At 33.6% G+C, this 13,405-nt stretch overlaps 3 protein-coding genes across 3 annotated transcripts in view; 2 read left to right on the top strand and 1 right to left on the bottom strand.

Moving 5' to 3' along the window:
- Nucleotides 1-13,405, bottom strand: part of LOC134678414 (pre-mRNA-splicing factor 38B-like) — a 284,815-nt gene that overhangs the window by 201,681 nt on the left and 69,729 nt on the right. The window lies entirely within an intron of this gene.
- The window catches only part of LOC134678438 (innexin inx7), a 114,997-nt gene that overhangs the window by 34,356 nt on the left and 67,236 nt on the right, over nt 1-13,405 (top strand). The window lies entirely within an intron of this gene.
- The window catches only part of LOC134678410 (innexin inx1), a 58,085-nt gene that overhangs the window by 16,338 nt on the left and 28,342 nt on the right, over nt 1-13,405 (top strand). Inside the window, exon 2 of the mRNA XM_063536980.1 lies at nt 11,443-11,737. Within this exon, the coding sequence (XP_063393050.1) occupies nt 11,489-11,737 (249 nt within the window). The 5' untranslated portion in view covers nt 11,443-11,488. The remainder of the gene's footprint in view (nt 1-11,442; nt 11,738-13,405) is intronic.

Raw genomic sequence — 13,405 nt, 5'->3', positions numbered from 1 at the left:
AAAATTTCGTACATTTAATGCTCACATCAGGAAACGGCCAAATCGCAATCAAAATCACAAAAAAATCTCAAAACCGGAAGTTATTAAATTAAACAATTAGTGCTCTAACCGGGTCAAATCATTGTATTTTAATAAAACAAAGTATAGTTATTATTGTATATAGGTAGTGTCGTCACTGATGTTATCGCCGTGGCCTCTGCGCGAGGTCGCGGGTTCAGATCTGGGTAAGACTCGTTTAACGCAACATGTGCATATGTACTTGAGCATGTGGTAGGTAACAGAGATATGCGACATTGTAGACATTTTTTAATAATTTGCGGGAAATTATGTATTGGGTAATATTAAAAGCTACGGGCGGGGCGGGGTACATTTTACGGAGAAAGAATAACTTTTAGGCCCACTTGCACCATTCCACGCGTTGATGCGTTTGAGATGTGGTGCTGGAGGCGAATGCTTCGAGTGCCATGGACAGCCCACCGCACAAATGTGTCCATCTTACAAGAAGTGGGAGTTACTGTCAGGCTGTCAACCATCTGTCTTCGTAGAATATTTGAATTCTTTGGACACATAGCCAGAAAGAAAAATGACAACCTGGAAATGCTTCTGGTAATGGGGAAAGTTCAAGGAAGGCGACCACGTGGAAGAAGCCCAATGCGATGGACAGATCAGATCCACGAAGGCACTAAATCTAAAATCCACGATGCACTGCACACTGCTGAAGATCGCAACAAGTGGAAGGAGTTAGTCCACAAAATAATTCGTGGAGGCCACGACCCTCAGCAATGAGGAATACGAGGATGAGGAGGAGGTACCATTCCACTAACCCGGGGTTAACCGGTTAAACGATTAAATGGTGTTGCCATTGTTACCAGTACAATTTTACAATTTGACACTAGGTTAACGGTTTAAGCGCTTAACCCCGGGTTAGCGGGATGGTGCAAGTGGGCCTTAGTGATACGTGTCAGTTTCGAAATCAAAAATGTAGGTAGGTATTGAAAGCTTCCTCTATAGGTATAATCCGTCTCTGGTCGTACTACGTTATTGAGCAATATAATAATAATAACTTAAACAGCTGTTTTACATCATCTCTATTAATGCTAATTACGCACTGACGCTTGTAAATGTTAATTGTAAATAGTTCGTTTACTTGGAAATGTATTTGTCACTTAATGGATTCTGTACCTGACACAGTTACGCAGATCATTACGGCATTCTAGATTGTAGCACTTTGACCTAAGGGGCATTATCGCGTGTAGTGCTTAGGTCACTCTTGATGTCATAATAAATTCAGAGGAAATATAAAATTTATACTTTCGATACAAGTGTGAAAAGTAGGAAATTCGCAACGAGTGGCGACAAATTGAAACACGACCGAAGGCAGTGTTTTAAATCGACACGAGACGTGAATTACCTTTTCGCACGTGTATTGTACAACTTTTTACAGTATTATACATATGGGCCTTTACATTTTTAGGGTTTCGTACCCAAAGGGTAAAACGGGACCCTATTACTAAGACTTCGCCATCCGTCCGTCCGTCCGTCCGTCTGTCACCAAGCTGTATCTCACGAACCGTGATAGCTAGACAGTTGAAATTTTCACAGATGATGTATTTCTGTTGCCGCTATAACAACAAATACTAAAAACAGAAGAAAATAAAGATTTAAATGGGGCTCCCATACAACAAACGTGATTTTTGACCAAAGTTAAGCAACGTCGGGAGGGGTCAGTACTTGGATGGGTGACCGTTTTTTTTTGCTTTTTTTTGTTTTTCTTTTTTGCATTATGGTACGGAACCCTTCGTGCGCGAGTCCGACTCGCACTTGCCCGGTTTTTGACATAGGCACGTATTGTCCTTAATCTCGCACTGGGGCGGTAAAGTATCAACATACGTATGTACTGTAAATAGTTATAAAATAGGTATCATGTGAGTGCCTAATAAGATTTGGAGGTGCAAAGGCTCTCCAAGTGTCAAAATGATATTTACATGTTTTCGTCACGATAGTTTCCTTCGCCGAAAAATTGGTACGTACATAAATGTGACGTTCCACGGCAAAAGGTACCTTCCCAACAAACAATTAGGCGACACTTAGCACTTATTTTATCACCTAAAGACATATAACGGCTGTAGAATAGCTATATACTCTAAGCTTACAGGCTCTGGTGACATCAAGGTCTTTAAGAGGTCCATGTATAGCTTTAAGATCCACAGTAGCCGTTTTGGCCGCTATAATGGATCTTAAGCAGCTAGTGTTATAGCTCAAAGTGAATTCTACCACCTTAACATCTATATGAGTAATAAGCAGCTGCAATTTTCACTTAAGGTTCTAAACAGGCGATAAAAACTCTTTTATAGCTCCGTTACTCGCAATCGCTTCTTAACTCTCTTGTCTCACTTACAGTCGAAAAGAGAAGTTATGAGTCACTTTTATAGATCATGTAGTCGCAGACGGGCGTTATTCAATACCTTAGTACATCTTATACTGTTATTAGAGTCTTACTTACAACCTAAGCCTATAGCGCCATGTTAATATGACCGATGAATCAATAAGCAAAACAAAAACTGTTAATTAGAACGTAAATACTTAATAAAAATCGATACTTTTACTCAATATAGACATAATGTTAGTATTGTTGTATTTAAAACTGGACTTCACGTATATTGTGTAATTTTGCGAAAATTAAATACGGTGGACCACAATTTAAAAAATATTATATTCAGATAAATATGCAAAGGATCAGAGGCCCTTTAAAATTTTGTTAGTAATACATATAGTTATTGACAGTGTAATTAATTTCGCCATCATAAATCCGCAGATAACACCGGCATCAGTGAACTATAAATAATTATTTACTTTTATTTATCCGCCATTACATTTCACTTCAAGCTGTCACAGTGCAAGCTTACAAATAATAATACAAAATGGAAACATCTGCAACCAAAGCAGGCAGGGCTAAGGAAAAAATGTGCAATTACCTTCTTGAGTGCAGTGTTGGCATCAATCTGAACTAAATCAATCCGGATTGATCAATCGAATTGACGCGTCAATCCGAATTGATCAATCCGGATTGATCAATTCGAATTGAATCAATTCTGATTGACGCGGCAATCCGATTGAATCAATTTGAATTAACGCATCAATCCTCAATTCGGACTAAATCAATTCTCAATCTAGATTAACCATAGTCCCTAAGATTACTTTTCAAAGGTGTAAGTTTTTGGGACTTACTTACTGGACTTAAATTCGATATCTGAGGTTCCCAGAGGTTCGAAAACATGTTCCTGATGTCAGTATTGACTGATGTCCCTTTTTGGGACATTTTTCGAAATTGGCCGATTAAGTTCATATTCGTAATCGATGTCGACCATAGGTCCCTAAAAGTTTTTGGGACTTACTTACTGGACTTAAATTCGATATCTGAGGTTCCCAGAGGTTCGAAAACATGTTCCTGATGTCAGTATTGACTGACGACCTATAATTTTATTATTACAGGACCGGGAGTACTTATTTTTTTTATTTATATATTATTTATTTAATGTATCTTATTTATTTTAAAGTTTTTGGGACTTACTTACTGGACTTAAATTCGATATCTGAGGTTCCCAGAGGTTCGAAAACATGTTCCTGATGTCAGTATTGACTGACGACCTATAATTTTATTATTACAGGACCGGGAGTACTTATTTTTTTTATTTATATATTATTTATTTAATGTATCTTATTTATTTTATTTACTTGATTTACTTGATTTTTTTTATTTTTATTCTTTTTATTTTTATTCTTTTTATTTTTATTTATTTTATTTATTTTATTTATTTTATTTATTTTATTTATTTTATTTATTTTATTTATTTTATTTATTTTATTTATTTTATTTATTTTATTTATTTTATTTATTTTATTTATTTTATTTATTTTATTTATTTTATTTATTTTATTTATTTTATTTATTTTATTTATTTTATTTATTTTATTTATTTTATTTATTTTATTTATTTTATTTATTTTATTTATTTTATTTATTTTATTTATTTTATTTATTTTATTTATTTTATTTATTTTATTTATTTTATTTATTTTATTTATTTTATTTATTTTATTTATTTTATTTATTTTATTTATTTTATTTATTTTATTTATTTTATTTATTTTATTTATTTTATTTATTTTATTTATTTTATTTATTTTATTTATTTTATTTATTTTATTTATTTTATTTATTTTATTTATTTTATTTATTTTATTTATTTTATTTATTTTATTTATTTTATTTATTTTATTTATTTTATTTATTTTATTTATTTTATTTATTTTATTTATTTTATTTATTTTATTTATTTTATTTATTTTATTTATTTTATTTATTTTATTTATTTTATTTATTTTATTTATTTTATTTATTTTATTTATTTTATTTATTTTATTTATTTTATTTATTTTATTTATTTTATTTATTTTATTTATTTTATTTATTTTATTTATTTTATTTATTTTATTTATTTTATTTATTTTATTTATTTTATTTATTTTATTTATTTTATTTATTTTATTTATTTTATTTATTTTATTTATTTTATTTATTTTATTTATTTTATTTATTTTATTTATTTTATTTATTTTATTTATTTTATTTATTTTATTTATTTTATTTATTTTATTTATTTTATTTATTTTATTTATTTTATTTATTTTATTTATTTTATTTATTTTATTTATTTTATTTATTTTATTTATTTTATTTATTTTATTTATTTTATTTATTTTATTTATTTTATTTATTTTATTTATTTTATTTATTTTATTTATTTTATTTATTTTATTTATTTTATTTATTTTATTTATTTTATTTATTTTATTTATTTTATTTATTTTATTTATTTTATTTATTTTATTTATTTTATTTATTTTATTTATTTTATTTATTTTATTTATTTTATTTATTTTATTTATTTTATTTATTTTATTTATTTTATTTATTTTATTTATTTTATTTATATTATTTATTGTATTTAATTACTTTTATTTACATTATTTATTTATTTTACTTTATTTCTTTTATTTATAATATAATAAGATTTATAATAAGAACACACCACACAGGTAGATATAAAGATAAACAGAGGAACGGCAAAAAAACTTGTTTATGCTGGAGGCTTCATAGATCGCTCATGCCAACCTCGGTTATTCAATAACAACTTGAATTTAAGTGTGCATAAAGATTACAATCATTTGAACTGGTCAAAAACTTTATAATGAGGTAACTGAATAGACTGGGTTTTTATTTAGGTTACCGGTAACAGAGGTTAACCGTATCTGATACGGTTACCGAATCAAAGTGTTACCTTATCAGACGGTTACCGTTATGGTAGGTGTTTTTACAACCGCTTCTAAAATAACCCTATGAAAAACCCCGGTTAAGGTAACCGGTTCCTGTCCCTGGTAGAATCTAAATATTGCCGTTGAAACCATGTTTTGCACCTTAGATATCGATTTTGAATGCAAGCAGTCACTTTCAAAAAATGTCACTAAAATGTCCCGAAACAGGACACCTTTCAATATTGCAGTCGAAAAGATGTTTAGAAACCTCTGGCTACCTCAGATATCGATTTTAAACGCAATCGGGTAATTTCTAGAAATGTCCTAAAAAAGGGCATCTCTCAATATTTCCCTCGGAAACAAGTTTCGAAACCTTTGGGCACCTCAGATATCGATTTTGAACGCTATCGGTTAATTTCAAGGAAAATCCCGAAAATGTTCCAAAAAGGACATCCTTCATAATGCCGTCAGAAACATGTTTCGGAACCTTTGGTAAACTCGGACACCGCTTCGGAACGCATTTGGTCAGTTTCAAAAAATGGCCTAAATAAAAAGGACATTAGGTGTACATACAAAGTAATCGTCAATCCGAATTGACGATTGAGGATTGAGGATTGACCGGTCAATTCGAATTAACGATTAGTAATCGTCAATCTTCAATCAGTAGATTTAGAATTAGTTTCGTCAATCGTCAATCGTCAATTCGAATTGATCGGTCAATCCTCAATCGTCAATCGTCAATTCGAATTGATATTTTGCCAACACTGCTTGAGTGTTACAAATATTGACTTTAAATGCTAATATACCATCTAAAGCTGAAAGTATCATCTATATAGCTCTACACTACTACTCAAACAGTTAGTAGTCGCTTATTTGGCACCCTTTTAAATCCTAAGTTGTTAATCAACGCTATTAAAGCACTACTTTAGCGCTCTTCTACTACAACAGTTTGTAGTCACCTATATGCAACCCATATAGCTCCTAAAGAATTAATTAACACTATTGTAGCTCCACTATACCGCTCTTATGTCTCTTTTTTTATCCGCTAACCCTACTGTAGCACTGTTATAAATCTTATGGTGATAAAATTTGTGCCCAATCCGGGGTTAAAACGGGGTTATAGCCGGCTATAACTCCTATTTTTAGAGCACTAACTACACCTAAAGAGTAAATAGGCGCTTATATAAATCTCTTCTAACCCTTAAATTTAGCGCCTAATGTTAGTTGGGTTATGGCGGCTGACGCTTACGTCGCATAGCGCCTCAATAATATTGGAGCGGCGTTAATAATAGCGTAAGCGCCAACCGCCATAAGTTACCTTTACCCGTGCGACGTCACAAATATCAAAAGATATGTCGTATATATTTTAAGTACCGAAAAACTTATTGGCACGAACCAGGATTTAAACCCGCTACCTCCGGATTGAAAGCCGGACTAGGGCAACACCGCTTGCAAAAAATGTAACCCAATTACTTTTAAATAGATATTTCTTACAACAACTTAATTATCAATCTTCGTCTCAATCTACAAGTAGGAAATTAATTACAGTATCGAATATCTGAGGTATTCGGTTGCAATTTCCTATTATTAATTCATGGTCAAATGTAACGAAATATGTTTTGTTATTGTTATTTAACCCTTTCACCTCTGGCAGACAATTAATCTGAGACCCTACATCTTTCTCTGTCACTCTAATTATGCCTTAAGAGTCCGCAGCAAGCTCGGTTCTCCATACAAACGTATACCTAGTTACGCTTTCATTTAAAAAAGGACTGGCTAGACTGTTCTGAAACTTTGTATTTGCTATAGGATATTAAATAAGGTATATCTAGTCCTGTAATTAGTTTATGAAGCTTCAGATACCATAGTTAAAAAATACTGCGAATTTAAGTTTTTGATACAAAACTTGTTTTTGCTATATTTCGTTTGTTTTATAAATTGGAGCTGTATAAACTAATTGACTAGTTATACCTCATGTCATTGTTATATGCAAAGTTTCAGTACAATCCAACACGTAGTTTTAAAATTCGAACGAAACTCTTTTGTACATATAGGAAGGTGAAATTCGGCCGAGCTTGCTGGGGACTCTTAATTGGGGTAAAAGAGAAAGATGCCCGCAATTTGTGAACTGCAGTGTTCGCGGGAGATCCTCTGTTATCAGTTTGTCGATGTACAAACAGCAACACTCCGTAGTGTACATCGGTGGACCTTATTACAAAAGGCATAAGGTCCATCTATCTACATTTAACAAAGTGGGCGATGGTACGATTATCATCTTGGCTCATGAGCTCACGGACGCCAGGCGCTCCTTTCTTTCTACCGAATGCTTCCTTCCACCATTCTTTGAACTATGTTCTGCCTGACAACATACACATGCGTGTATAATGTACGTATGTGTGATTGTATATGTACGTGTGTCTAGTAAAGCCAGATGTTAATTCGCGGGAGACCGATGACAGATAATTAAAATTAATGAACATTGTGCCATCAATTCCATGATTTCCATGTTGACAAGTTGTTGACAAAGATTCAAATGGTGTACCTATGAGTCATACGTTCTTATTGTGATGATAACTCCAAAAAAACACATTTCTGATACAAGCACAAGCCGACTGTACTTTTCTTTCAACAGACAACTATATAATACTCATCGAGACAAGATATCCTAACAAACCCAAATACACTAGGTTGCGTTGTTTTATCACATAGTTCCTATGGCCACCTCTGTAGATACCTATTAAGTTCAAAAAAAAATAAAAAGCCTTACATAACTTGTTGATCCATAGATAGATAGATAGATAGATAGATAATAGTTTATTCATCACACATGGTAATAGGTACATTAAAGATATACATCGTGTACACAATATCTATACTACTAACAAGAATATTAGAATATTATTCCAGTTGGCGGTACAACATGCTATCGGTCCGAAAAATTAATACTAATTTCAAAATTCACGCTGTAATTACATGATTTTGTTAATGTGTGCGTGACTCAACTCATGTGCCCATACCTACCTATACCTAAGTAAACCATAATTACCACTTTGCAAGGAACAGAATATAGTATCTTTTCATTTCATCATTCTTCTCACTTCGTGGTCTCATCGGAAGATCAGCGCTGGAAGCCACCAGCAACATGCTGAGATGGGGCCATTTCGTGGCACTTTAATCTTATTTTGTGTTTCTTTTATATTATGTATTGTCTCGTTTGTTTGTGCTTACGAATACATATAATCAATTCTATATTTAAAACAGCTCCGAAAGTCCTAACTTATTACATAATGCAGATACCATATTGGATTCTTTATCACCGTAACTTTAAACCGGTGTCTTGGGTTACGCAATTGTTTTAACTTTGTGCACTTGACGCCTCGGACTTTGGACCGAATAAGATCCAGGCTGTGCACTGAACAAACGTAGACCTTATTGGAAGGGCATAAGGTCGTTCGGTGGTTAGTTAAAGGTTGCTGTTTGATATCTGATTACGTTCAGTCGATTGACACGTGGGTGGTTTTGAATATGCTCCGATTTTTTCATGTTCAAAGCTAAATTGTAGTTTCCATATTGAATTTTTACACGTTTGAAATCGAAAGCAAACCATGCGAAATGCGAGTCGGACTCGCGCACGAAGTGTTCCGTGCCATTGCGCAACAAATTGCAAAAAAAAAACACGTCATGGGAGCCCCACATAAATATTTATTTTATTTTGATCTGTGAAAATTTCAACTGTGTAGCGATAACGGATTATAAGACGCTCGAGTCGAAAGTGTCTTTGTGTGACGTCCGTGTCTTTGAACGGACCAATCACGGCACGGGACTTCGTTCACCTCGTCCCGCGCACCCCCGCATTTTTGGCATCATCGGTTGCATGAAATAATTGCTCTAAAGCTCTGCTGCTCCGTCTAGAGGATTCCTAGTCTATGTGACAGACAGAAGGATAGTGGAGTCTTAGTAATATTAGGGTCCCGTTTTTACGCGTTGGGTACGGAACCCTAAAAATATAAATATTGGACATTCTTACGCAAATTGACTTAGCCTTACATTACACTCATTACAGTAAGCTCAAGAAGGCTTGTATTGTCGGTACTCTGACAAGGATATATTTTATATATTATAATATATAAAATTATAAATACTTTTATACATAGAAAATATCCATAACGGGATGCTTCGCCATTGTTACGTCTCTACTTCACTGAAGAGATAACTATATAATATTATAATATTAAATATTAAAATTCATTCAAATGGATAATTGTCGTTAATATTTGAAAGTAATTTGAATCTTGAGTAATTTGCCAACAGTTATTACGAAACCATGACCTATTGAGAAATTAACGAATACTTATACAAATACTTTGACTATACATTATTAAATATTTACTGCTTAAACAATAAATTGTTTAATATATTACAACATTGTCAGTGCCTTACCGTACGATTAACCTGAAACTTGAGACAATAGATACATGTACATACATATTGGCAATATATTTGTACAATTGTTTTAGATGCCAAGCTATTCTGAACTTTAAAGCTGCTGTAGTAAGGTTGATCGCAAATGTCGCGGGAGTAGGGTGACCATGCGGTGTAGGTTAAAGTAGTTAATCGCTAATTTTACTGTCATATGAGGCGTGTATTTATCATAATACCAAACACCAAACAAAACAGAGTTACCAAAAAAGAGTTTCGATAATAATGGGTGGATCAACTTTTTTATTGTTATTTTATCTCGTCAGTCAGGAGACAAAAGTAGCATAGTTTGTGAAAATAAGTGTTAAACTACGTTCTGCTAATATGTTAAGTAGATGACCCATACGTTATTTTAGTACCTACCGGACTGGTAGGTAATATAACATGAACATGAATTCCATGAATAAATTTTGAAAACATTGTCTACACAATTACATACCATAAATAAATAAAAGTGTTGCTATTTTCGTCACTAATATAGACATTCCTATTTGAATCATGAATTATGGACACCGTAGTCCAGGTGTCCAACCTATTTCCATATCGCAGTGCAGGTGCGATAAGAGGGCATTCAACTACGTCTAATAATAACAGGAGGCAACTGTACTCTCGATGTTTTACCTCGTAAGTCCTGATGTCCTATTAAAAGCTCAATTTTACACAGATATTAAAACTTATGAAACTAAACCGCACTGGGATTTAAAATGTAAAGATGACAGTCGACGACCGCATCCCCATTCAAACGTACCTAGTCCCCATTTCCCGTCGATGTTAATTTAATATTATGGACAGATAATTATACAATTTATTGTATTTGAACCATAGCTGGACCACCGGTGGACGGGCAGCAGCGTCCCACAAATTCGGTGTACTCGACTGCGATCGCCAACCGCCTGCCAAGCGTGGCGATTATGGCATTCAGTCTTATGGCTGAGATGATGATGATGATGATGAAGCATAGCTGTGCCCCTTCGCTTGACTTTTTTTCAATTTTTTATTATTATAGATAGAGTTAGGACTAATTATAGGAGCGAAAAACATTTGCTACAAACATTGGCTATCAAAATAGCTGCAGACTTTTCTTGGTCTTACTCTCATCTGGTTGTTTACGCAACGAATTACTTTTTCTGGAAATTGCACATATTCCTTGCCTACATGTTTCACTGATGTCTATATCAATGGAATTATGCATACGATGCAGACACAATTGCATTTATGAAAACCATCCATTTCAATTTCAAACGTATTGACGTCAAAACGCATCGCAGTATTGGGAAATCTCCACATGAAATTTAATGGTTACCCTAGTTTCAAATGCAATTAGTTTAAATACATATTTTGTGTGTTCATGATTCTGCGCATTTCATCTTTTCGACGGAGTTGGTGCCGTTATCTGGATTTTTTATGTTTTTGATAGATGGTTAATTTCTGAAAAATATTCGCAAATTCCCAGGAGATTTCGCTTTAATAGCATCTCATGGTGACTATGTAACCTGTGCCAAGTTCCATCTACAACCAAAACTACTTAGCCATAGCTTAGCTTAACTGTATACCCAGGTAATGCGATTGTTAAGGAATGACCCAGATAAACCCATTATGCTCTAATAATTTTATAAAAAAAATCAACTCATTCTTCCATTGTTACAGACCCCTCACCACTCAACATTCCTCCATGACGCTGTGATCCACCAAGATGTTCAAGCTATTAGGGAACCTTAGTGTATACTTCAAATACCAGGACATCAGAACCGACAATGCCTTGTTCCGTCTCCACAACACCTTCACGACAGTGCTGCTGCTCACGTTCTCGATAATAATAACGGCCAGCCAGTTCGTGGGGCAGCCCATACAATGTATAGTGAGCGGGATACCTGCCCATGTGGTCAACACGTTCTGCTGGATAACTTCCACGTTCGCGATGCCCGATGCCTTCGCTAGAGAGGTAAGTATCTCCAATGTGTTTGATTCACTGCGATTTCACGAAAGCTTTCGACACGGACAACTACAGCGTTTTCAAAGTCAAGTTGGATCTTGATAAAAAAAATAAAGCTCATTCTTGTCAATTCATTATTAGAAAGCAGGACTCAAATCGTAGTATTAGAAAGTCGTGATTGAATAATTAAGTCTTCAAGCCACCTTAGGAGTGCCTAAGGGTTCAGCTCTAGGAACAATAGTAGACAGTTTGGCCAACCATTTTTTTAAATGAATTGCAACATTGATAACTGGGTTTGGTGATAAGCTAAGAGGCATAGAAATCTCTTGCCTTGGAAAGTTAATACTTTGAAAATACTGGCCCATCAAACGAACGCAGTCTACGGTGTGTCATTTTATTAGATAAACTAAAGTATTAGATAAACACTTGATATCAATTACCACTTATGTGCAGTATTGTATGTATAACCCTTTTAATTTTTGTTTTGATTGATTAAGCACTCGAGGTAAGTGCTATCTTATACCTATATTATCTAAACTATAAAGGCTTCAAAAATAAAGAAACGGATCATTTTGTTTAGAAATCCAATGTTTTATATAAATAGTTTTCTAGCGTGAAAGTAATAGGTAACGCATTTGAATTCGTTTTGTTTTTGTCTCAAATAAGTGGCCGTGTAATATTTAGTCGTAAGTGGACAATAAAGACAAAGAAAGATGCTAAGATACAATTGGCATTTTGCCTAATTATCCGTAAAAACTGTAACAGACAATTTTAAGGTCTTGCGAAACTAGGCCTTTGTGGGATTAGTCCGGCCTTTCACTTGTTTTTTTTTTAAACTAAGAGCAACTGAACTTTTTTTGATCACATTCGGATAAATTTGGCTTGTTTGAAAAGCTCCTCATTTCATAATAAATACGAAACCCCAATTTGGGCTAAAAAAATCCATTGTGTTAGGAAAATTTACGTTTTCTTGACTCAGTGGAAGATTTTTAGGACATATTGCGCTTATTATTAATGTACAGAAGGGTACTCTGCCTATAAGATTTGAGGACTTCCCTCGATTCCTTATGGCTCCAATCGTCAGAACTCGCTTATGACACGAATGAAACCAATTTAAAGTCGGTTAATAAAAGTTGTCTCCTTTCTGTCTTCCATAATTCCTAGGTCATATGATTCATAAGTCTCAGCATTTAAAACACTTAACGGTGCTCTTCGAAGACCGCCGACCGGGTAGCACTAATTTGATCAATCTCGTCGGGGTCACTTTTGATTCGCCCGTGTATTAGCTCACGGGGAAAGTTGCATGAAACAGTGAGCTAGTCAAGAATACGACGATACTATAAAGGATAATAGTTGAAGGAAATCAACCTATGCCATGCTCTACTAGAGGGTAGATTATGTGTTCTGATAGTAACATTCTAACATCTTAAATAACTATTGTAAATGTAGCACAATCTTGCAATTAAGACATTTGGATGAAGCACAATATAAAAAATGTTAATAGGTCCAGTAGTTTCGCAGCAAATAGGCTGTGACAGACGAACGGACGCACGAGTGACCCTGTAACGCTTCCATTTTTTTCTTTTACGTGCGGAACCCTAAGAAGATCCACGAATTGAGACTTTAAAGTCGTGTACAAAATGGGTGTTAAATGTTGGTTAAATGCTAATGCTGCCA

Source organism: Cydia fagiglandana, chromosome Z, assembly GCF_963556715.1.
Source record: "Cydia fagiglandana chromosome Z, ilCydFagi1.1, whole genome shotgun sequence".
Classification (NCBI taxonomy): Eukaryota; Metazoa; Arthropoda; class Insecta; order Lepidoptera; family Tortricidae; genus Cydia; species Cydia fagiglandana.
The sequence above is the reverse complement of the archived record's forward strand: the minus strand, read 5'-3'. Positions and strand labels throughout refer to the sequence as shown.